At 31.0% G+C, this 27,772-nt stretch overlaps 3 protein-coding genes across 3 annotated transcripts in view; 2 read left to right on the top strand and 1 right to left on the bottom strand.

Moving 5' to 3' along the window:
* The window catches only part of LOC131845882 (uncharacterized), a 28,289-nt gene extending 10,241 nt beyond the window's left edge, over positions 1-18,048 (top strand). The window contains exons 2-4 of the mRNA XM_059195031.1: positions 6,539-6,655; positions 16,102-16,296; positions 17,216-18,048. Coding sequence (XP_059051014.1) covers positions 6,623-6,655; positions 16,102-16,296; positions 17,216-17,806 — 819 coding nt within the window. The 5' untranslated portion in view covers positions 6,539-6,622 and the 3' untranslated portion in view covers positions 17,807-18,048. The remainder of the gene's footprint in view (positions 1-6,538; positions 6,656-16,101; positions 16,297-17,215) is intronic.
* A 2,067-nt stretch (positions 18,049-20,115) lies between these two features.
* On the bottom strand, positions 20,116-21,960 carry LOC131845931 (uncharacterized). Its single transcript, XM_059195095.1, has 4 exons — positions 21,951-21,960; positions 21,458-21,532; positions 20,823-20,932; positions 20,116-20,355 (listed from the first exon to the last, which is right to left on the bottom strand). The coding sequence occupies exons 1-4, from the start codon at positions 21,958-21,960 to the stop codon at positions 20,116-20,118; spliced, it is 435 nt and encodes a 144-aa protein (XP_059051078.1).
* Positions 21,961-22,556: 596 nt separating this feature from the next.
* On the top strand, positions 22,557-26,461 carry LOC131846020 (uncharacterized). Its single transcript, XM_059195223.1, has 2 exons — positions 22,557-22,616; positions 22,724-26,461. The coding sequence occupies exons 1-2, from the start codon at positions 22,557-22,559 to the stop codon at positions 26,459-26,461; spliced, it is 3,798 nt and encodes a 1,265-aa protein (XP_059051206.1).
* The last annotated feature ends 1,311 nt before the right edge of the window (positions 26,462-27,772 follow it).

Below are 27,772 nucleotides of genomic sequence, written 5' to 3' on the forward strand. Positions count from 1 at the left end.
TTTTATTCTAATTAATCAATATATTCCGGTTACGCGGATAAAATCGCCGGTACGGTCTTGTATATTATAATTTTATCATAAAAGCAACAAGAAAGGTTATCTTAAACTCTGATATCACAAATATTACACATAAGCTGCTGATAACTAACTGGATGTTATTTGAAAGTTATAATGGTGAGGGTAAAGGGTACATAAATTATCGAATAATTATTATTATCACCAAAGTGGTGTTAATACGGTCACATATTATTAAAAATATACATACGTGGTGGTCCCCCCCATTTGCCACTCCAGATTTACGGTTTAAGAATACTATAGACCTTCTATTATATACCTTTCAGAGTTGAGATATATAAAACACATCTAGGATATAAGATTTTAGAGATTAAGCTACAAAAACCGAATGAAATATCTCTAAATTTTAATAAAGACTCTTTACGATTCTTAACATGTTTAAAAGAGTTTAGAGTACAAGAATAAAGTAAGCTGTTTTTAGAATTTAAGAGTGTCGAGTTCGAGAGATCCTGTATATAAAACTTGCTAAAGTCAGAACACGTTGTATGTCAATTTATATTTTTGACCAACTCTCCGGTAATGGAATACCTCCGTCTCTCGGATTAATTAAGATATCAAAACATACTAATCCAAGAGACGACAGTAGACTCACCCCTGACCCCTTGGATTAAAATATACCAAGTTTTTGGTTGGATGCCTAAAAATTTATTTTATAGTATTGTGTTTACCACGACGTCAACAGTTGGCAATTAGTATGACTACCCCATCTGGGATAATAGTCGCAAATACATCCTTATTATTATTATTCTAGAATGAAACATTACAAGTATTTAAGTGTGACACTCATAGCACGTTTTATCAGAGTCCCACGCTATAACGTTTCATTTTCTATTGTTGCAGGTGGCGTTCCTAAACGAATGCACAGTTCTAGCGAGCCATTTCCACACGAAGGCTGCTCATGATACGAACAATTATTAGTTGTTACGTTCTATAATTATGAATTGTTTGGAAACACGAACCACTGTCCGAATTATAAAGTGAAACCATGTTAGAGCAAGTAGCGATTTTGCCTACTTGCTTTCTGATGGCGTGGTTGGGCGCATGTATACTTTTTAGTCCTTTCGCAATCTTTTTCGTGGTCTGCTTGCCTCAGCTGCCCCTTCTAGTTGTAAGAAGAGCCTGTCACATACCGTTTGAATATATTTAACGTACATATACATATATGACGCGATAGCGAAATTGCGATGTTTTAAATATAAATAGTAGATAAGATTGTAAAAATTGTAAATATACTTTTATATTAATAAACGCATGTATTTTAATAACCGTGTTTTATTTTATTGCCCACTTAGATAATTTAAAGCTGCAACTTTTATGATATTACTCGCCACGCGCTTCGTCTATTCTTGCTTGCTTCTTAATTGTACATATAAGTCAATATTTTTGCTATTTCATTATGTAAAATGCGCTGCTGAATTAAAATTTAAAATCAAACATCTTTGTTGCACGAGCCTAGTAATAATAATAATAGATATAAAAAGAAACTGTGACTATGTGCTGACCTACAAAATGACCGATTCGATTTTATTACCGATTAGTTACGTACGCGATAACGTGAGTTTTTACTACTTTGTTTCAGTTTGAAATATGTAAGGAAGAATATAATTTTTCAATGATACTGATTGACTATTCGCCTTTAGGCATTTATGACTGCTGCTCTCTATTGTAAAAAACATATAAATTAATATATCAAGTAATATCAAAGAAATTGTATTGTCAGTATTTTGTAGTTACTATTTGATGTTGTGGTTGACGTTCAGAAAGGAGAAAAATCTCAAGTATATATAGTCTTTATAAAAATCTAGTACATCTTTTTACATATTATAATTACTACTAAATACAATTTAAAGGTTTAGATTTTAGTTATTAATAAAGTCTCTCTCACTCTAACTATAGTACATTATGTGTAATATAATAATTTTAAACTATTTACGGGAATTTTGTGAATTTAATGTTTTTTATGTTCTTCGCTTAGCACGATACAGTGTCTCGCCTCGCAATGCAGTGATGCACCATTCTCAACCTGAAGAAGACTTCCGAACGAAGTCGATACAAATATCGCGGGAGATGAAAACATTAAACGAACACGAGTTTTAAATATTTATAACATATACCTACCACCTACCTACATAGATACCATACAAATAGGTGTTATAAATGTAAAAGTCCATTTGTATGTCTGTTTCTTACCTATCCATAATTAAACAGTTATACTAATGAATGAAATCAAAGATTAATTATCACTAGGACCGACATATCTTTTATATCAAAACATGGACCAAGTGGCTGGTAAAGCTAGTGTTTAATGTCATCCAATAAGAGGAAGGGGATTGTTAGTAATGTGGACTGATAACAACATTGCTAACAAAGTTTTATGTCACGTAGATTGCCACGCGGTTTTCCCTGGTCATCACTACGATAAATTCCTGGTGAAATCGCTACTATGAGCTACCTGATCTGATCTTATGCTCATCTTATTATTGTCCACCGGTGCCCCACTAGTAAAAAACTGTCAGCGTGCGCGGATGCATCAACTCATTACCATCCATTAACAAAAATATTCAAGATATTAAATTCTTTTTTAAATGTACAATTCAGTCATATTTGTCATCTAGCAGAAAACTAAGTCCGAGATTAAACAAAACATAACATTATTTGTATATAGTTTGTCCCAAGAAAAGGTGAGTGACGGCAAAAATACTTATAAAATAATATTAATAATAATACTTATAAATAGCCATATCTTTACACAAAGTTGTTTATAATATTTGAAGAACCGAAGCGAATTTAGATAGACTTTTGTACAGTAAATTCTTTTCAGTACACACTTAGCTACATTTATATTATAATTTTTAAATTGAATATTCAGCAAGACTAATAGTACGTACGAGTAATAGTACGAATATCTTTGTACTAATACAAGATCTAGCCTTCGTTACAAGGACATTTACATACACATACAGGTTTGTACGATATTTTTGTCTACGGAAATCTGTCAAATCGCTATGATGTACGAAGTTAGAGAACTATCTGAGAATACTTGATTTTATCAGATTTATTATTATGTGATTGTACTAGGCTAAATGCTAACGTTGGCAACCCTTGTATTGAGACAATTGAAAAGTGACATGTGGCAACAGTGGTATTTAAGTAACATGCTAAATTGATATTGGCTTTATTAAAGTGACCGACCGTGACTGAATATGACAATGTTAGTTAATCAAGTGGGACTTTAACCTACAGTTAGTAGGTATCTACTAAGCAAAATACTATTTCAATATTCTATAATAGAAACGTTGTATGCATCAGTGTACACTTTAAAAATGTCCATTGAATAGAATATATTTTGATTTTATTATGAAAAAAATATGTTTGTATTAAAGAAGTTATATGAACAGTTTTTAAAATAAACCTAATAGGCTACTTTACTCAAAATTACCCTTAAAGGTCTTGAGCTATATTGTTTAAAAAAACACATGGTTGAGCCGTTGTAAAGTAGGTAATTCTATTGCCAAAAACTCATCAGGGAAACAGATAAAACAATGTTTTTCTTAAACTAAATATATTTATTTTTAATCTAAAATACGCTGCATAGGTATATATTAATTACTAGTCAAAAACAATCCGACTTGACCACATTAAACAACTTATTTATATTAAGGGTTCATTTATACTGTCAACGCCATCTGTACTACAAGCTTGAAAATATTTATTTGACTGCTATTGAAAGCAAATGTATATAGCATTCACATAGTTGTAGTCGACACGCCTGCTTTGCTGCTAAGTATAGAAACTGTAACTGACTAATGCTCTTAGTTTCTAATAGATGACAGTAATCATACATGAATTCTTGTTGTCTTGAAACTATATTACAGTAATTGCACTTCATTATTCAATTGTTGTTTGTCTTATGAACGAACTATAATATTTACACACAAAGTATACAAAACTCATAAAATCTCGCCTAATCCTAGTCGATTATTAATATTCAGTAATTTACACAGAGTCTAGTCCCTTGTAATCATTATCGTTGACGGCCTCAGTGGTCTAGACTGGTACATACTTCCGATGGTCGGCGGTTCGATTTCGATCGCACTGTGCAAATATTTGTATTCATGTGTATGACTGCTTGTATCCGTCTGGGTGTTATCTAAGTACATTATGTATAACCATTACACAAGCTCTCCTTAGATTGGGACTAGATGGCGCTTTGTGAATTATCCAGGGTTTTTATTATTACATAATATAAAAAAAAGTAGCTGTTGCTGTCTGTCCCTATGTGTGCTTAAATCTTTAAAACTACGCAACGGATTTTTAATCGGCTTTTTTATTAGATAGAGCGATTCTAGAAGAAGGTTTATATATATAATACATGTATACCTGTGTTAAGCCGGGGCGAGTAGCTAGTTATTATTATAATCATTATCATTTAGGCGTAAAACATTAGTACTGGATAACTTATATTCTTTTGGCACCAATTAACATAGAAAAAAAAACAAATGTTTATATCATGTCAGAATCGAACCTATCAAACGACCATAAGAAATAAAGCTAAAGTTCAGAAAGTAACCACCAACGTCATCTAATATGCCGATTATGGTCTCATTATTGTAATTCTATTAAAAGTTTAATCTGGCAACTTTATAAAATATTTTTACTCAAACCGTTCTAGTGAGTTTCAAACACACCCTTACATTTTCATTTTTTTATTTTATTGTAAAGTAACATCTGTCTCTTTCTTTGAGGCGACATCCTTTTAGCATATATTTTATTCCTGTGTATGAATTCCTCACAAACATGGTGGTAAATTCTTATGATTTACTATTTTATCTCATTTAGTCGATTGATAATATTTAGTTCAATGCTTTCTTTTCAATTTATATCGTTTAAGGTAAGTTTCTTGCACGGACAAATAATTAGTAGTTTTAAGAATAAAAACTGTGTCGCATCGTGTCGCAAACTGTAAGAAGACTTCCAGAAGTATCTATCTTTTTAAAGACAACAATGAAAACGAAAGAACCGCAGAAGATCAAAATATCTAGTGAATTAAAAAAATAATTAAAAACCGTGTTACATCAAGTCATAAACTGTACCTAATAGAATTTCGCTGAATAGCGTAGACTTTTGTACTACAGATTTACGGGAATCCTAATAATGACCTTACCAACACTCAGTTCCACATTTAGATTTAAACAGCTCAAAATTCTTAAAATAGCGACACTAGATAAACAGACAGATTGAAATGTGAAGTACAACCTTCATGATATAAGTAATATATTATGTTAAGTAATAAAGTACATTATAGTAAGTTAATTATAACTAATAGCCATATAAACATGGGCTATAAAGTTGCTCGAAATAAATAAATAAAACAAATATGTGAGTAATTAAATCATAAAACTATGTATATAAATAACCCAAATAGATTTAAGTGATTGACATTAAAACTAAATTCTCACACAAAAGTTCTTTTATCCAAATAAGACTAATTAAGCCCATAACCAAGAAGCTTATCAGTTTAGTAGGACAAAGCACGGTTTCGTTGCATTCGCCAGCAAGGACATGGGCACAGATGTAGAGACAGGCGCTAGATGCGACACCAAATATGATAGACTTGTGTCATTTAAATTTTATAAGTTCAGTAAGATCTACCGTTTGTACAAATTTTTGTTCGTAGGTACCTCAGTCTCATATATAACAATTGCAAAATTTAATTTGTACTATATGTTTCATTTTATTTGTAGTGCGAAATTGCTTTGCACCGAGGCAGGACAATTTAGTCCTCCGAAATGACAATGATACTACTACCACGGACATAATATTTATGATGCTGTTAATTGTCATTTACCATCAGGCTTCCATTTTTGTTATTCCACTTACATAAAATAAAAAGTACTTAATATTAATTTGTATATTTATGATTGACAATAATTGTAATTAGGTATATGTCTAAAAGGTTTATGGGGCGGTCTTTGTAGGCTCAGTGCCATTACCAATCACGCATGGCATTATGTTTATTTTACTTGCTATCTTGATGCTTGAGCTTATGATGTATTATTCTTTATATGGTCAATCCTTGTTCCTTAATCAATGGACGTCTTCCGGGCTGAAATTATGATGATAATGGCCGATCCTTATTGCATTACAGATGAGATCCTTCCAATCGAAATTTAAATTGCATGTGTACTAAATGCGATGAGAAATCAACATATGGTACCATGTAAACGTCGTTACTTTAATTATTATACATATAGAACGTATAATAAATGGAATAGGGCTTATTTTATTTTATATTCATATATATAAATATATGAAATATCCATACATCGCTTTAAAAATGCATATTGTATGTGGTGTCCAGAATAAAAGTAAGTAATATTAATTTTCTGCAAAATTGTGTATAAGAGAGTTCCATTCTCTGCAGTGTATCTATTATATAGATAGATAATGTCGTCGCTTCTAGGTAACGTGAATCGTAGGCAGGCGAGGTGCGCGAGCGCAACCACCACGCCGCCACTCTACCACCACTCGCCGAAGTGCGCGCAACATGCCCACGGTGACTCAGCTTCTCTCTCTGCGCGTGAGTCTACAGCCTTATTCACTAACTATTAGCTATATATACGTATTATTATTTGCACAACATCTCATACATCATCTCTTTCATAATGTTCATAGTAAGATTCATAATATTCGGACGAGGAAAGCTTTTTGGACATAGTTCTTAAAATGATTAATCTAACCTTGTCCTATCTATAACAGTAAGATTTAAACCATGAAACTTAACAACCGTAACATTTATCTTTTCATATACCTATGTTATTCACTTCACTCTTAAACGGTTGACCGATTAGGATGAAACTTTGTTTCAATTTTGAAAAGTCAATTGGCTCAGCTTTTCCGGGCCTTCTAATATTAACATAACTATTAACCATTGCAATTATTTAACTTTCATGTATTAACGTAATAACGACGTACACATAACAAAAATTGTCATCTAAACTCGTTCTTTACGAGTCAATAACAATGGATACAGACAATGTTTATTGTTGTATTTTATTTCGTAAATTTGTAGTATAAACTGTACTTTACTACTATTTTTGAAGTATTCAATTCATCATCACCATTATCATGACAACTTATTGTCATCCCACTGCTTTGCACGGACTTCTCCTTCTAATATGATAATATTATAACGCTGTTCAGATGGCGTGGTATAAGCTTTTATTTCAAGTGTTTCTTCACTTTGACCAATATATTTTACCCTATTTAATTGACCCCGCTCGTAGATATAAGTAAAACAGTCAAAACGAAAGCCCAACACTCTATCTTCGTGTGTACATAATGGACAATATATAACTATATACACACATGGAAAATATATAAAGAATATACCTATATATTTTCAAATTAGTAATTGAGACAATAATATATAGTAATTTTTACAGTTATAATATTATCTAATTTTACAATTATTATTGAACCTGCGAATAAAAATCGTTTAGTAATTATTATTGTAATAACAAATTTATTTATTCACAAAATTTTACATATGAAAATATTTCTTTTACAAACAGTTATTGACATTTAGGCTTCATGTAACGATCACATTCCTGAATAAAAATTATCTACACCATATTCTACTGCAGAATTCAATAAGAGTAGCGCTGTGTAATTTATTTTATAAAGGTTTTGTTTTTTTTCCTTTTGACATAGGTCAAGAAATTAATAACTCTATTTAATCTATGTTAAGATAGATAATTGTATCAAATTACCGTCAACCGGTCATATGATTGATGATAATATACAGTTGCATATAATTATGCTACTGTTATTTCCAACACTGGTTTATTAATATACTATTTGCATAAAATCAGTCGGTAAACTAAAACATTTTCTATATTTTTAGTTTCAAACAATGAATAAAAATTAATATATTATTTACATTTAATTAAAAATAATTAAGTACAAAGAATAATAGAGTAAGGAATGTTGTTGACTCAAGTGTAAAAAACTATTTGTACTGCGAATTTTTGACTCACGGTTATATTGTCGCGAATTTGTTTCCGCATATTTTAGTATGGATTAGTTAATTTTTTCCATGTATCTCAGGGTGGCACGAGTAGCTGAATGTTTGGATCTTATTTCTTCGCATATAAAGTCATGTTGTTGCCTTGATAAGAAGCTATATTGTATTGTAGCTAGATCAGACCAGAAAATTAATAATATCTCTTTTGATGCGACACAACATATCCTCATCACATTATCAAGAAGTCACGGTCAAAAAACTTTGACATCCACCAGATTCTGTATAAATTTAATCTAAGGACCTAAGAGAACAATAAGCATTTGATAGTAGACCCCACATACTATGTAACACGCTGTCAGAATCTAGCAATGTGCGATGCGTAACGATACTACTAAAAAATATTACTGCAATACAAAATACAAACAAATGCGTCATATCTATCAGTCATTGAAATTAGAGTATACACAATTGAATATACACATATATTATGTTTCGAGAATCAACTTATTATTGATTTGAACAGATTTTCTATTTACAGTCACTACATGTAAACTGTGAATACCAGTCTATTCAGAGCTATAATACAAAAGACTTACATTCAAATACATTATTATGTCTAGGCAATATTATAAATTCCGATTAAAAATCATAAAACGTTGAACATTAACACGTAACATAGACATAATATTATTTGGTAATGCACTAACTCTTATGTAATTTGACAATCCAATTTAAATATTAATAAACCTTATTGGCAGAGCGTGCGTAAGCAGCAAAGAAAATATCTTTTTAGTTAATATGAACTCTATAATGAATTCAGGTTTCGTTTTTTAATGAGATTTTCCTAATTAAAATATATATATTATTATAATCCCTTATTTGCTTTATTTTACATAATAATATATTGTTATAATGTTTCATTGAATTTTTAAATATCAAATATTAAGCGTCATTGGTAATACTGTTTATCGAAATAAGTTTTATCGCACCTACAATAAAAATTAAAATAATTTTACCTTCACGACTGTTATCTCAGTTAGAGTATTCAGAGGCATTGTCAGTTTACGACTTCCTATTGAAAGTCATGCTTGATATTTTATTGAATATATAAAAAAAATACGTAGTAGAAGACGAGCCTAATTTGGCTGTTAGCCTAATAAAGACTTTTTCTCGAAATAATTTCGTTGGTTATCGTTGTTTCATTTACCGGCCATTAATTGCAACACAAAAAGATTTTGGTGTCGCCCAAAATGAACTCACTAACTTTAGTGTCAATGTTACTAGACCACAACGTTCTCTTAATAAATAATTTGAAGAATTTTAATATCACACATAAAATCGTCAAACTATGAACTTCCTTTTTTTGAATTGAGAAATATACGTGACGTGACGTCATTAAAGTTCCGTTTTGTTTATTCGAATAATGAACTCTAAAATGATCATCAACTGATTAAATACATATAAATCTAGCATATTATACGCCGCTTTCGCTTTCACCGTCCGTAATATTCCAATTGCAAACTATATGAAAATGTCAAAACATCAGGCTGGTCTCATGTTTTGTAATTTATACAGTAAAATCGCGATTATGCGAATAATATATATAATAGTAGCGATTGACGTATGTTTTGTATCAACTTATTTACTGCTAGCGTCTATCAGCATCTTCCTATAAAGATTATGTAGTACGTTTACGATCTATGTCAGGTCAGATGTCACAGTGCACTAGAATGTGATTGTTTTATGGGAATATTTACTCTCCATGATCGATTTGAATATTCGACCAAAAACATGATATTTTATGTGCTTGCCGATTAGGTTATCATGGTATAATATGTGTACATGCTACTTTGATATTTTTATGAAAAGAGCTTGTTTTTCGTAAACTAATCCATAACTGTACTGTGCTTTTCCTTGACCTTTACAACTTTACTAGATGAAAATAGGGAAAGGTGACCATATTTTACTTTAGAATGTTTTGGAGTTAACCAAAACATCCAATAAAAATTTTCAAGGATGTAATTTAATTATTAATTTTTTAATTCATATTGAGACAATGCACCATCACAGATTACACGACCTACTTTCTAAACGACATCAATATTAGTTTGAACAGTAAGAATTTTTTGGAAGATCATATGTTTATAAGATTGTACATATAGTCCATAAAATACAATCCACATTAGTATTAACTTTGGACATAACAATTGTTTTGCTAGATAAGTATTAATATATTTATCTAGAAGAATCATAGAACAAAAGGAGACTTATCTGATCAATCAGTAAAGCCAAAAAACTAAAACTGAACGCTTAAGAAGCCTCGAAGAAAGTATTTCATGAATACGCGAAAATGTCATGTTAAACAGGTAGTTGCAGTTGCATGTACATAGAGCTTGCTCTGTCGTGGTGTCTTTTACACCTTGACTTTATAGTTGTTGCCTTCTAGGAAAATATTCGAGGTGGATTTTGTAAAAAGTCGTCTGAATAATTACCGCTGCCTATATTTCAATTATATGTCTGCCAAAAAAGTTTGCTTTACAAGCTATGTTGTGCTTGAAAGCAAGAGATTAGACTGTAAAATTACAGGATAATAGGCATGACATCTTAGTCATCCGGAAAAGCAACGCATTATTAGTATCGCGGGTGTAAAAATGATAATGAGATGTCCATGGTACTACTATACAAGTTTATAGGAATATAAACATATGCGACCTTTTGCCATTAGACCGTCAGCATGTAACTGAAAAACTAGTGTACGATCGCTACGTAAGGATACATAATAGTGTAAAGGTAATATGGAGAAACTAAAGGGCTCTGTATAGTACGCAATATGCAGCCAGGTCGGTGACCCTCGACAGCTTGAGAATGCACAATGATGCACGAACCTCATCGCATAGATATTGCACCAGTTATATGTCTTTCACTTCACGTTCTGCCGCCGTTTCCCATGGTTTGTAGACTTGCTAATTTACTATTGTTTTTATTACTTACACGTTGATTCATTATTCTTACAGATACATAAATATAATATGAAAGATGTTTGTATGTGATTGTCTGATTTGGTGGGGGACTGATCTATTCCAGAGGGTTGCTGATCAAATTGTTACCTTAAAAATTCATATCTGCTGCTGGTGATGTTAATTATCTTAATTTAAACAGTCATTTCTACTTATTATAAATGTCTGTAATGGACCTAAAAGTTACTAAAAGTGATTTTGACTCTACTACATAGGATTCAAAATATAGGCATGTCAGATATAAAGTTACTTTAGTATTGGATGTATTTAGTTGACAATACTATTCACGACTAATAATCTCATATAGTCATATAGTTCTAATATAATGATTATATTATCTTAAAAATTAAATATTTACAAATAAAAGTCTAATATGGACATTTAGGTACGCAGGTAGGCCTTACACAAACCGATAAAAAAGTTTCGTATTTCGTGAACATTAAAACATCTTTAATAATAAAATAATAATAATTTATTGTCAGACAACATAGTCCATTTTGTTAGAAACAACTTACCCATAACCATAACCATAAATTAACCTTTGTTAGTAAAAATAACACTAATTAACTATAAAATAAAATAAAACTAATATAAAAGCGAACGTGTATCGACTTGATATATTTTGATTTCCTATATGAATGTAATTATGTATTGTATAATAATGAACTGCTAAGTGCTATTGTTATTTTCTAAACACATTCATTATACAATGTATTATACAATTGGCTAATTGTGACCTTATCTGGTATCTTTTTTTCTTCACGTTCCATTTCTTAGACCTTGAGTGTGGGCGCGGTGGCGACGCGTACGTCACGTTGGCGATAGGGATGTGACACATTGTATAAAAAATCGATATGGTTTAAATAATTACCGATTAAATATAATTCGATTTTTAAATTAATGTTTATGAAAGAGAGCGTCGTGTGTCCTAATGGTTTACTGCCCTAAATTACACCCTAGAGTGTGTTGAAATCTGTCGAATACTAAAAGAAACATTGCCATAAAACCAATAATTAATTTGACAGGAGGCAGTTCCCTGGGACTGCTACCATGTTGGATTCAAACACATTCAATAAAATATGGGTATTACAAGCGCTGAGTTCACCACAATAGCGAATCTTAATAACGTTTCTGACTGCGCTAACTATGCATCTTATGGGATAACGGTCTTGACAGTATGTTTATTTTGCTCCTTGACCTGTAAATGTTCTTGTATTTTCATCGCCTGGGTAAAAAAATCTAAAAATCGTTTTTTACGTAGATGTTTATTTTTCACATCCCTAGTTGACGACCATATTGGCATTGCGCGCGCTTTCCGGATCACAACCGGACATGAACCGTGGTATTCATTATTCGACAACAGACAAAGTTATTGACGGTCTCCATGACCCGACCATTGTTTCTGAATATATAGGCAAAGAGGACACTTGGTGATAGGTAAACACTCATAACTGACTCGTTAACGTGAACTATGCCAGGTAATTCGAGCGTATTAGCAATTTATTTTTACGTTACTCGACCTTGGTTGCTTAGCGGTTTAGCATACTCTGATAGTCGTGAGTTTGATCTCCATTTGTTAATATTATCTCACCTGAAATACCTCAGGATCATAATTGTATTGGTCTGGTTGGTATTGTTACAAAAACATAATTATTTCTATTAGGTGCTCTGTATATATAAATGCTCAACTTAGTTTAGGACTCGATGGCGCTGTGTATATTTATTCCTTGTTGCTTAATATTTTCACGTGAATATTCTCTTTGTACAATTACTTACAGTATTTAGTATCTTCACTTATTTGTTTTCAAGTCTTCGAACTTCAAAATCAAGTTTTTACGAATTTGACATTACATACCCTATAAAAAATCTTATGCCTAATCCGGCATAGATAAACAAAAAAAAGTATAGAATATCCATTTTACAATAAAAATTATAAGTGATATTAGATACGATATAGAATTCAGCCGTCAGAACAAAAGTTATTAGTTCTATAAAAATAAATAATTAATGACGCACAAGAGCCCTAACTCAACGACAATTTCCCACGTAATGTGAAGTTCTATATTACACTTGACACAAAGTACCCAATAAAGTATACCTAAATAGGTATATGATTTGTCTCTCAGTTCACCACGCCCTGTTCTAAATGTCCTAACGCTTTGTTAGATTTCGCAAGCAACCAACGCGTACCTACACTACTTATGTGGGACATATAAATGTAGTGAGAATATTATGTGGTACATACTTTTAAACATTGGAAGTAGTGTGGGTGCATTGAGACATTAAAAATAAAACTAATGCGTATAGAACCAACTCATTCATTGTCAAATGTGGGCAGATACCTATTACATAGGTACTACTAAATAACGCACGCACGCAAAAGAACTTTTACAGTCTACATCTGGTAAAAGAGAATTCTTTAAAATATTGATAAAAATAATAAATGTTTTTGTGTATATATAATTTTACGCTTAATAAGAGAGTAGAGTAGTAGACTATAGATACCTACAGACACTTTTCTAACTCTAATACAATAATTGCTTGCCAAGTTTCGACTAAAATCGACTTTAACAATGTCCCTAAACTCTAATTGGATAATAATATGAATATTGAACAACTCTGTTTCTGTAAATGTAATGTTAACACGAATTATTTAAACTTAATATATGATTCCATTCCATTAAATAAAGTTTTAAGATCGTACTTCCTGTAGAATAATAACGATGTTTGATGATTATCGTTGACAAAATAGTTTAGATTGACATCTGCATTTCCACTTTATAGTTAATTTGGTTCTAACGCAGACTAAACCTTGATTTTAGAATAATATAGAATCAGTGGTGGAGTGAAATCAACTCAAAATTCCCTACAAGGGAGCGATCTAGGGCGCTCCTCCCACTGCTCCGGTATACATATGTACCCTGATATACATATATTTTCATTGTAAATAGATATTGACTCTAACTAAAATGACAACTAGCATATTAGCTACGCATTTATATATTCTGACTAGTCATACTAGATCGACGTAAATTGAGCTCTCAATTACCGTGTCTTTTATAGGTATCGTAAATACCAACACTACCTTCTATACTTATTTGCTATAAGTTCGGGCAATTACTCCCAATACTCGAACTGTAACTTGATAGTACATAAATAACCATAAATAAGAGTCATTTCTGAGTGTACTTAAATGAAAGCGGTTAACCCGTGTCAAAATCCATGGTTAGGTTTACTACAAGTATGGTAAAAGATGACAAATACATAACAGACAGTGTCTATGTTTTATACTTATACAATTATTGTTCTAAAGTTTTATAACTGACTAACTAATTTAGTAGCTATTATATTTAATTAATTTTGTCAATCTTGGTATTTAGTAGTTTGTATTTATACAAAATCTTAACTATGTAATGCAGAAAAACATTTATTTAAAAGAGCAACAAGCAAGTTTCTTAAAGCTTCCGAATGAGTGATAGGATATTAGGTGACTATTCAAAAGTGCTTATGTTATATTTATTTGAGTAAAGATTTTATCTATTATACTATTTATGCGTGTATTTTTATGTATTTATATATGTATGAATATACCTGATTTTTATGTAACTGGCAAACAATATGACGATCCATAATGGTTTATAGGAAGGCCATGTTGAACGTAATCCATGAACCATGAACACACACATGAACCAAATGAACATGGTAGCTAGGAATATGCCAACACGATTACCTACGACACCCTTCTTGCCTGCCATATTAGTTAGATTTAGAGATTTTGACATATCATCTCTAAATTTAAATAATATGAAATAGGCAGGAAATGTTTATTAAGTAAACTTAACTTGAACTAGAAGAAATAATAACCTTTTACTTGGAGCAGCCTTTTTTAAATATATATAAATTAAAGACACATATGACATTAACGCACTTTTAATTATTCATTCCCATGTTGTCAATAACAGCAAATTCTGTTCTGATAACATTATGTAGGTGCAATAAATATTTTTCGTACATGATCGTATCCGATATTCCGTGCATGCTTGCAGTTATTCCAAGTAGTCATGTAGGTATATCATGAATCATTAATGGAGCATTCAAGGTAAATCCTAATTGCTCTCTTTATTTACAACCAACGCGTAATGCAATTCATAAAACCTGTTTCAATATAAAGCCAGGAAAAATGTAGCCCAGGTGCAGTTGAGATTAATATCTTTGGACCTGGTAATAATTATTGTAGGATCTCTCCCGATAATGAAAATAATATATAAAAACAGTATAGGTATATGGTCCAGAAAAGTTCAGTAACTATTCAATAGTTAGATTTAAAATTGTCATCAATTTCACTAAATCAGAATATTTGTTTTCAATATTAAATATATATCCGAATTAAAATTATTATGTATTTTAGAATAATTTTAAATATATTATTACATAATAATGTACAATTGAGGAGGAGAGTTCTCAGAAATTAATATACAGTTTTCCAGAGTGACATAGTCTATATATTATTTTGATGTATACAAATCTCACAAGGCGCTACCCACTAGTAATATGAGATAATAAAATTAAAGTAAATGAGAATGTTGCTTTAGAAAATATTTTTTATCAACTGAATTTGAATATAATCATGAGGTTATACTATTATTAAATAAAATATACTCAAATTCAGTTTTGAGATACTAGAAAACATGACTGCTTTCTAGAGTCTCAAATATTTTATAATAGAGATGAATATGAAATTTTGTAACAAGGTATCGATGTTTAGTTAAGGGATATTGAGGACTAATGACTCCATTGTTAACAATCTTATCAGGTTGACCTCGCAGTTCTCTCTGGAACCCATTAAGATAAATTCCAGGTGAATCCTAACACTCTAAACTGGAGCTACGCCAGCATTTACTGTTAGAGCTGGCTGGAGCAACATGCCAGTGTTACATACTAAAAAAAGTGTAAGTAATGACAGATTCTTTTATCAATTTCCAGGTCCTATGCCTGGTTGTAGCTGTGGTAGCAGAACCGGTACCAGGTCGCGTCCCCAAGGTTTACAACGCACTAATCACGTCTAATCAGAACTTGGAGCCGAGTAAGGCGTTCCCTGTCTACCAACCCGTTCTACACGATACCTTCGCGTATCCCTATTCACCTTCAATTTATTTTGGAGACTTTCCACTTAATAATGTAAGTATTGTTCAAATATTTTTACTTTTACCAATACAAAAAGATGGCAATATAGTAATACCTATACCTATATAATCTATGACTTGATAGTGTAATATAATAAATAAATCTTTATCACTAACACGAAAACCTAAAACGCATTATATTTAATACCTGAAGAATTCACTATTTTATTCTTATTCTTTTATCCATCACTATCGTCACGCCAGCGTATGTATGTATTTTATTTCAAATGACCGTTAATTTTAGATTTTTTTTTAAAGGTAAACCTTTAAAGAAATTTATAAAAGGTTTATTACAGAGTTTTTTGAAATCGTTTGCATTATATAAAATGTGCTATTAATAATAACTTTATATGAACATCAATCATCATCATCTGCTTCTTCCTTATCCCATTTATTTGGGGTCGGCGTAATATGTTTTTCGCTTCCATTCATCCCTATATTTATATGAACATCAATGACACCAAGTATATAGGATATGTGATTCTAAGATATTGAAATACTTATTTTCTAATGTTATGAATTGTTTGTTGCTTCAGATTCTAAAAAAATAATAACTCTTATTTGTTGTTTATTGAGAGATCATGTACATCAAACAACATAGAAAAATCGTAGAAAATTATTGAGACGATATATATTTACATATTACTGTTATGAAAACATAGCGTCTCATGAATTTTCTCCGATAGTTCTTTGTTTTTTATCAAACATTACAAAATATTAAATACAATAGCATTAATAGCTAACCACTGGAGGTTTATGGTAATGCTAATATTTACTTTTTAATTTTTGATTGTTTCTTTCTTTGAGTTAAATTATAATCTAGAGTTATAACTATTTTTTTACACTAAACATCTTTTTATTACGTATTATTTATTAATTATAATTATTAATGAAACAAATTTACTTTATTCCAGGGGATACAATCTATACCTGGCCTGCCACCGAAAGAGCCAGTGCCAAACCAATCGCCAGCGCCAGCACCAACACCGCAAGAACCAATAGAGAAACCAACAGAACTCCCGCCATCTTCACCCGAACCTTCTGAACAACCACGAAGCGTATCAACAACGCCACCTCCACTGCCACCCAGTACTGAATCTCCCATTCCTCTAAACGAATTTGGACTGCCACCTCAAGTCGTACCTTTAGGGCGACTCGACCCAGCTTACGACGGCTATTCTCAAGTGGGACCCCTGACTTACTCCTATCCCAGTTTTCGGCTATACGACCCATTCGATCCCTTCCATTTCAGCCCTTTCGCTCATCTGCCTGCACTATATCGACCTTTTCCAAATATTATAAGGCATAGTGCACCTATATTAATAAACAAAGAGACATTCCCTACGGAAGCCCCTTCAACACGTATAGAACAATCGGCTGAGACCCCACCACCAGAACCTATTGATCTCAATCTTCTAAATTACTCATCAAAAGACCCAGCGATACCCAACGTGCCACCGCCCCCACTGCCACAAGGGAATCTTAAGTCTGAAAAATCAGAATAATTATCTACCATTTATTATCAAAGGTATTAAAATAAATATAACAACAAGATATGTAAAAATTAAGCAACTGAAATTATTAGTATTAAGACAGAAGATATTAGAGGCATGACAAAGTTCCTGGAGATTGTATTAATTTATTGTACAATTTTTACACAAAATATGTGTCGTTATATACACATGATTGATGGTATTAAAGTTAATTATTAAGATTTATAAAAATGTAAATCCCAAACAATGCGTGTCTTCATTTCAACTCTTCGTATGTAGCTACTCGTTATAATCGTTATATATAATGATAATAATAATAATATTTACACAATTACCTACTTATCTACTTACACAAATACCAATCAATATAGTATTTTTGTTATAAACTACTTATAAAAAATAACATTGTCACAGGCTACGATTTACCAAGCAAGTTACCTACTTAACAATCAAGTTAATTTGTAAGTTATGTTTCTGTTGAACGGTTAAGTAAGACATTACGTGATAGGAGGCCTAACATCATGACCATAGTCTACGGAATGGCAACAAATGAGTGGTATCACAGTCGTCACATGATATGATGATAAGAGGTTCTCAATTCATCTGTACAATTTTGTGTTCTCTTAAACCTTTCTCTATGTGACTCAACTTTGATCCTTCATTTTTACTTGAAAGTTAGTGCTTTTTATGCGACCTTAGCTGCGTTAGTTTTTTAATTATCTTCAATAATGATATTGTAGTCGGTTGGCTCATTTCTTAGACAGTGTTATATACAATGAAACTTTTGAAATCCTCTGACTGTCTCAGGAACTTAAAATTTGCATTTCCTAATTTGGTAGGCGTACTTTTTTGTAGGAACATACTCTTTCATTCGCCATATGCCCATTCCTCATTTGGGGTTAGGTACTTCTTCTAACTACATATTCGAATAAAACGAAACAACAGACAATTGTATCATCATTGTTCAGATTATAAAATACTAGCATATATACATGTTTATATCCATATTTAAGCAGTAGAATTAGTATATTCAAATTAAGGTTTATTAAATATACAATAAAATTTATTATATTTTAGGGCATTTTTTCCGAACACATACAAAGTAATGGGATGCGTTTGCAAAAACATGCTGCGTCTGAGAGTAAAATCAGCTCCCCAAAGAATCATCACCTATTTAGGAATATAATTTTCAATGAATAATAAATCTTATAATAATTCAGGATAATTCACACAGCGCCATTTAGACTCAAGTTTAGCTAGTTATAGCTTGTGTGTGTACTAGATAATTGATACAAATCCTTAGATATTGTTTTCATAATTACATACATAGAAAACACCCAGACCGATACAAACAATCATACCCATGAATGCAAATGTTTGTGCCGTACGAGGAATAGAACCTGCGACCATCGTAAGTAAGGCGGTGTGCGAAACCGCTAGACCACCGAGGCCGTGTTATGTTATATTATGTATTTTTTGTTTTTTTTTTTATAATTAGCCATAGGACGATAACGCTGTTAAACCTGATGATGAGTCCAGAATCCATTATGAAAATTGTCATACTACATTCCTTAAGAAAGCATATGAAGCGTAGATTTAGGCGTAGTGAAGTATATTCTGTGAACTTCGTATTACAAATGAAATAATTTTCATAAAAACAATAATAATCCATACTGTTTTACTATTCCCAATAATAGAAACGAATACATAACAGCAATATGGAGGTTATGAATAAATATAACACACACTGAAGTAACAAACACTTCACCACGCATAATATTGACTTTGTTAAAAGCCATAGTAAATTGGTTCTTTGCCGCGAGATAACAGATTTCATCCATTGTTTAACAAGTAGTTGGTGTGGTAAAATCAATTAATCTGGCTATAGCTGTTATCATATCAAGAGCGTTTCCATATGTAGGAAAATAACATTGATGCTATAATACTTTGATTGCATACATCTAGTTGACAGGATGATATTTTTTGTATGTATACCTATTATTAATTATTTTAGTCGATAGATTCGAGAATTAACAGTAAAGAGCAACTTTAAGTTACAAATTTGAAGAGTATTATAGAAGTTTTGTTTTTCTTAGTAAAACAATGAAATACCATATAACTTTTATAAAGGGATTTAATAAGTCTGAACGAAAACCGCGCATTAAAAAAACTCATATACAGCATTTTGTCTATCCAACATTGCTTACCCAAACGTGCAATATACCTAGATGCTGCAAAAAAAGACTATGCTTTAATACATGTTTTACAGTTACGTTAATATGAAATATAATATTACATGCTTTCGTATCTACTTACATACATTACTGCCATTCTTTTGAAGGTGAACCAAAAAAATATAAATCCCAATTCATACCACCGACCATGTCGTATGGTAAATACCATTCGTAGTAGTGATATTTGTATCGTTTCATTGAGTGACAATATGTTATGCGAGGGACACACATCTGGAAGTTGAAGGCGGTGCTTCGAAACATGTCGTTCTCGTATGAAGTGGCTCGTAGTAATATGCATGTTGGTATCCTTATTACTTCTATCCAGCCCTGAAATAGAATCCAAGGCATTACAGAAATTAAAGAGTAAAGGAGTTTTGTTAACGAGCTTATGTCACAGATTATAATTAATATTTTTAGCCCAGTAAACATATACTACAAATTTATTTTAGATGAGGAGAAAGGGCAAAGAATATATGATCGCCACAATGAATTTATAAAAATTATTACTGAGGAAATAATAGAAGGAAAGATGAGTAAGGTGGAGGGGCAGATTACAGCATTAAGCAAAATAAAGACAAAATGAAGTCGTGTCATATTAACATTTAAAGAGCATGCTGGAAGATCGTAGAAAGTAGAAAGGGCTCCACTGACAAGAACGTGGCTCTTAAATTATGAATGAATGCAATATTTTTACAGAGTTTGTATAATTGCAGCCAACTCTATAAAAAAGATTAATTGGACGTCGTGAAGCCATAATTCAGAACAACTTGATAAATGAATTAAATTCTACATACCCTTATTATGATTTTTCCCAGAACATCCATATGGTCTAAATGAACATGAGTATACAATATATTGTTCGTCCTCTTACATTCTCCAAAATAATATTCACTATGAACATACTCTGCAACATTTATAAGAACAAATAAATAGATTATCTTGTATGAAACAAAGCTATTATAAAAATTAATCGACAATAACGAATTAAACTCAATAACCTTTTTTGTTCATAGGTCAAGGCAAATAATATTAACATTTTAGATGAGAATTTTTTTTATAAACAAGTTTATTTTAGAATAACTCACTGAAAATCTCAATTTAAAAAAAGGACATATCTTTAGCTCATTCGTTTGAACAGTCGAAGACAGAATAAAAATATGCAAAATATTAGAATTACAATAAATTTTCAGAATAACGAAGAAATACCTTTATATTTACTGTAACAATAGAGTAAGGAGTGGCGGGACGATTTCAGTGAAACCTAAATATTTACGGCAAAATTTCGTTTGGAAGTTTTGCTATCGCGCTTGGATGAGGGAAGACGCAAGGTCTTTGAATGAGAAGAGAATGGACACATAATTAAGAATATCTACATCGAAATTATATTGCAGGACACATTCCTTTTAAAAAAAATATAAACAATACTTACGAGGATCAGGAATCGAATTAGTTAATGTTAAATGGTGTAAAGATGTGAAGTACTGCCAACAAAAAGTAGGACTAACTGTAACCAATCATTTATATTAGATGAAAATGCAAAATAATCTTTAATAACATCATTAGAATGAAATTATAACAATTACTCTGTATTATGATATAAAAATAAGTAATTAATTCTGCCATATTTGTTACTTCTAATTATTTTAAAACTGCTTAAGTTTTTCCAATATAGTCAATAATCTAAACTAACTTATCAACACACAGGCTCACTTATATATATAAAAATAAGAGTTAAATGTTATTTATAATTAGCAAAATATTTATACAATAGTTTATGAAACAATATTGGTAATAGATTGTGAAACATTGTTGTTTTATCATGAAAAGTCAACAAACAATAAGCATTATTTTATAATCATAGTAAATATTGTCTGAGTGCGATATCTATTGTCATATTGAGATGCAGCTAACGTTGATTTTGCCAGCATCCATGCCTCCTTAATGAAAAAAAAAATGGTAAGTTTCTTACACATAGAATAGAATTCTCCAAAGAAGAAATAACAAAACAATTTTTGCATCTAAAAGAAAAACATTATGTATATTATTGATTATATGTTATCATGTTTGGTAGATTTTTCTATCTAGTGATTGACGACCTAACCCTAACTTGAAAACAAACTTGCAATTCCTATAGACGCTACGACTACGACGCTTTATTAAGTTCCTCGACCTTTCATGCAGATGCAAGATAATAAATACAACACATATTAATCGTGTGTAATATAAAATGACATGAAGAAAAGCTTTCTACTCGTGTGAATTCAAGTAAAAAGTAAAAGCAACAAACAACAAAACAAAACGTAAAAGTTTGCAACTCTTTCATAACACAGAATGTGTTATGAAAACTTTTGCGTTTATAATATTACTATAACAATTATAACACCATGTATTTATTACTTAGGGACATCACATTGTACCAATGCCAACAAACAAATCTATATCGCGTCCCTTCAAATCACAGTCGAGCGTGAAGCTCGCTAAATCCCAACCAAAGTTTTGTGATATATTATGTAATCCAGTGAGGCGGTATGTGTACGTTAATTTTACGAATCTGTCTCATCGGCACGTATTTTTATGTCAGCATACAGGTACATATTAATTATTTTTTTATTTATTTAAATAAAATGATGTATGAATATGTTAAATTACTTTACATTATTCGATTTCAAAATCTAAATATCTTATTGTATTTCAGGACTGTATGGAAGAAATTTCTAATAATAATACCATAAGTGTATTATGGCATCAAACTCCACCAGCGACTAATGTCCAATCGAATCCACTATGTTACTATAACGAAAACTTGATAACAAGGAATTGTTCCGATTCAAATTGGATACCTCCTCTTGAAAAATTAAGAGCATGTTCCAAAGTCGTTGAATACTTTGAGGACTCGGCTTGTCCGCCTGGTTTCCATAAATTTTCGTTATCCGACAACGAGAACTGTTATAGAATACATCCACCTTCCATATGGGATTATCCTTGTTTCAAAAGTGGCGGCGCGTCGGTTATTACAGACTTAGAGATCGAACAAGCTGAATTGTTATTCGAATCTTTAAATACAACGCACACCTCCAAACGTTTCTGGTTACCGGCACAACGAACAAAATCTTTTCACCCCATAGTATGGTATATACCAGGATTTTACTGGGGACGTTCCGTGAACTCCAACAGCAATATACCAATGAAATCACAAATAAATGGCAATTGTTTATTATTAGATATTGAGAGAAAAGTAATCACTACCGAAAAATGTAATAAGGAATATCCTAGTTTATGCTTCTACATAAATGATTTGCACTATCCAGCAACATGCCCTGATGGATATCATGCCTTTAGATTTATGCCAGATGATGGACTATGTTTTGGCATAGAAAAGTCTGAACATGGAACCAGTTCTACTTTATCTGATTTTTTAAAGACGCAATGCGATAAACCTATGGGGCGTACGGAAAATGGTGACCTACAAAAGTTTATTTTTATGAAAATTGCAGAACAAAGCGAACTATCTAATAATAGTTGGTGCTGGTTTGGTTCTAATGATTATGAAATAAGTTATTCAGAATCCAATGGAACAAATATTCTAGAAACTGACTTGAAACCTTTTGATAGTGTAATAAATAAACAAGGTGCTCTGAGTTTAATGAGTACAGAAGCATCTTTATCTTGTATGGCATGTGAGAAGGAAATTATTTACAAAGGAATGAATACGGAATTTGCAATTGAATATGATGACAATGATGAAAGGATTTATTTAACCGTATATTTTCCTTCAGGTTTATGGAAGTACGAAAATGATGACTTAGGCATTCAGTGTTTTTCAGACGCAAAAGGATTTGTTAAAGTGATTAGTGTAGACGTATCTCCTATAATTGATATTGAAGCAATAAAATCAAAATTTTCTGAATCGGTCATTGTAGAAAAATCTGTATATGTTATAGATCTTGTAACGGATATGCCGGCTCAATATTGGTGTGAAGGACATACTCAGAATTTTTCTTTGATATCAACAGAGAAAATCATTGTTAATCCAAGAGGAAATAAGATACATGTATTTTCACTTATAATTAAATTTTGTTTTTATGCAAACGAAAACACTACTGTGTTAGATATATTGAAAGTAACCGAAAATCTCACAGCCATTTTTGAGGCCGAAAAAATATTGCTAATGGATGTTTCTGACTCTGATTCAAATGAAGTGACGTTAATAACTCACTTGCACGTTGCTGTGAATGATACACATTCTGATACCGGACAAAATTTGCAAGAAACTTACATATTTTTAAAGAATGTATGTGAAACCGAACTTCCAAAACATAATTTTACATTTGTTAGCTTATCTAGTTCTTTATATTGTCTGCCAATTACTTCCATAGATTTTATAATATTAGATTGGGAATTAACTCCAATTGGCCACATAATAGCACCAAGGCAATTCTGTCTACAATCAAATGGTTTGCCAGTAAAAAGACGATGTTATGGGTCCTACCTTCATGGTAGTATCTGGGGCCAAGTTGAAGGAACTTGTGATATAAACTATGAACCCTCAGAAAAAACAACGTTTCTTTACAATTTTGCGAAAGGTCAAGTTTCAGAAAATACTACCTCTAGTTTTCTTGTCGATGGACTCAACTTTGTTCTTGATGACACTGATTTAATCATTCCTGCTGATATATATTATTTAGCAATATCCTTACAATTTATTTTAAGCGTTGCTCAAGAGAATCAAAATGCAGTAGATATGGGAGATATTGAGAATATAGCCTGGGTTATGGACAGAGTTATGGATTTAGATACTAGATATTTGTATTTAGCTCAAACACTAAATTCAACTAATATAATACTTGATTCAATTAATAATATAATTGATATTCTAGTTCAGAAAAATATTAGTTCTATCACATATGACCGTTCTTTGAAAAACCATGGTTATGAGATAGCAATTAAACCTCAATTTGTCGTTCAAATATCTTATCCAAAATATAATAATATAAGTGGAATTGCTTTAATTAAAGGAGGGGATTCTGATAAATTTACCGATATGATCGTGCAACCGCTATATAGAAATACAACTATTGATGACGTATTCTTAATAAAAAATCTGGAAATTGCGGCATGGTTACCTGAAAATGTTTTAAATAATTTAATAACTAATGAAAATGGTACAGACTGTATTGAAGCAGACTATTTCCATATAGTAATAAGTATATATCATAATGATGCCATGTTTCAGGAGCATAACGTAAATAAGTCCACTGTTATTAGTCGTATTATCGAGATATCAGTACCCAACCTCAACTCTAATCTGGAATATTCCGTACCACTTATATTTAATCAAGTAAATGCTACAAACTTTTCTCGGTTTTGTGGATATTGGGATTTTCAAACCCATAAAATTGGTAGTATCCCAGGGCAATGGTCAAAACGAGGATGTTATTTGATGAAAACTGTGCACAATTTGAGTTTGTGTGAATGTTATCATTTAACACATTTTGGTCAGTTAATTAACATACAAGACAATTATTCATACGATAAGAACGATGTTGATCATACAAAAGTTTTGAACATAATAACACTAACTGGTAGTTTTCTTTCTTTGATTGGAATAATTGGTATATGGGTAACAGCTTTGGTATTCGACGTTTGGAGAAAAAAAGCTGGTACCAAAGTACTTCTTCAACTCTCAACTTCTATAGCTCTACCTTTAATACTAATGCTAGTGTTTAATTTAAATCAAAAAATATTTGTAAAAAGTGAAGGTAAATACGTAGTAAATAATAACATGACAATAGTGTGTATTGCTTTAGGTGCATTGTTACATTATTCTATTCTAGCAAACTTCGTTTGGATGCTGATTACAGCAACTTTACAGTTTATTCGTTATGTTAGAGTTCTCGGAGTAAGTAGACCATCCAGATTTATGATTAAATTTATGATTATAGGATGGGGTACACCAATTATTCCAGTTTTTGTCATTTTATGGGCTGATTATGAGAACTATATACCTAATCCATCAATAGGACGCCCTATATGTTATCCTAAGGGATTTTATTTCATTGTCTCAGTCGTGTTACCTATTAGCCTCATACTCTTAATTAATGTAATTCTATTTCTTTTGGTTATAAAATCTATTTCTCAAAGTTCTGATATGAGAACAACAGATAGAAGTTTAGTATTCGCCCAGTTAAGATTGTCGATATTTCTGTTCTTTTTATTGGGACTCACTTGGATTTTTGGCATAATTTCTTTTACAGGAAATTTTCTATGGTCTTATCTTTTCTGTCTAACAGCTACAGTGCAGGGTTTTGTATTATTTATTTACTTTGTTATTTGTGATCCATCTACTAGAAATTTATGGGTCATGGTTTTCAAACCACCGTTTTCTAGTACCTCATCAAGGAAGAGCATTATGAGCTTAAATAGCGAACAATAATAGGTACTATTGACAATATAGTTTGTTATATGTTTTATGTAAGAATGTAGGCGCATAGGATAAAATAAAAGTAACATAAATATTTTTTATTATAATGGATATTGTAAAAGTATAATCAAATGAAAGAAAGTATTTTATTAAAATACATATGCTTATAATAGATAGACATTATAAACTTTATTTTATTTAATATTGATCATGAGCAAATAATAAAAAATATATATTAATTAAATAAAAAAGTTTCATCGTTCTAGCTTCAAAAATGAAATTTCCATACATAATTCCATCAATTCAATCAACAGCCAAAAACTAAGTTTCAAACTACTATCTTTAAAATGAAGATACTTCCATACATACCATACATACATTACATCTCCCCTTTCAACCCCTTATAACCCTTTTTCTTGTTTTTTTTTTGCTACTTATAAAAAACATCAATGATAAGATGTCGCTATACTGTAACCATTTATGGCTTCTGTGTATATATATATGTATATGTTTAAAAAATGACAATAAATAAATATTTATATAACCCATTTTCGTTAATTTATATTACAAAAATAAGATTAATAAATAAAATATTTAAATACCCTTTTTTTTCATGATTCAGATCTAGACTTTAAATTTCATTTAAATCAGTTCAGAAGTTTTGGCTTTTAAGACAGACAGACAGAGTCACTTTCACTTTCATAATATTGTATTAAATAAACTGACCCAAAAAAGCGTAAGAAAAAAGCATAGTTTTTCAAATATGACGAATTTCCATAACAACTTTTATTGTATTTTAACAATGAATGGTGACAATGTGATATTTACAAATTTAAATGTCATATTTATTTATATTTAATAAACAGTTTAAACATCATCTTTTGAAAATTTCAGTTGGCCAATAACATAATAAAATTTTGTTAAATCAAAATAATAGATGTGATATTCTATAAACTACACTTGCGCGAACCATATCTCTGACTCTATTAGAATGGAGAAACATACCTGAATACCGATGGAATAGATGTTGTTTCTTCCAAGGAAATGTTGTTTATATCATTTTTAATATTATATGTTGTTTTATTCTTCAAAAATATTAATAATATACGCTCTTGTTGGTCATCAGTTATTTTATATTTATTATTTATAAAATAAAATTACGTTTATTCATAATTTGTGGTGACATATAGTAATTGTATAAAAACATATATGTTTAATATGACATAATAATAGATATTTTTGTGATTTTGAAAATACTTAATGACACAATTATAAAGTAGACTTTCCAAAATATCTAATTTTTTTCATTATTATAATAAGTGT

The sequence above is a fragment of the Achroia grisella genome, unplaced genomic scaffold (genome assembly GCF_030625045.1).
Source record: "Achroia grisella isolate CSIRO2021 unplaced genomic scaffold, CSIRO_AGI_Agris_v1 utg487, whole genome shotgun sequence".
Taxonomy (NCBI): Eukaryota; Metazoa; Arthropoda; class Insecta; order Lepidoptera; family Pyralidae; genus Achroia; species Achroia grisella.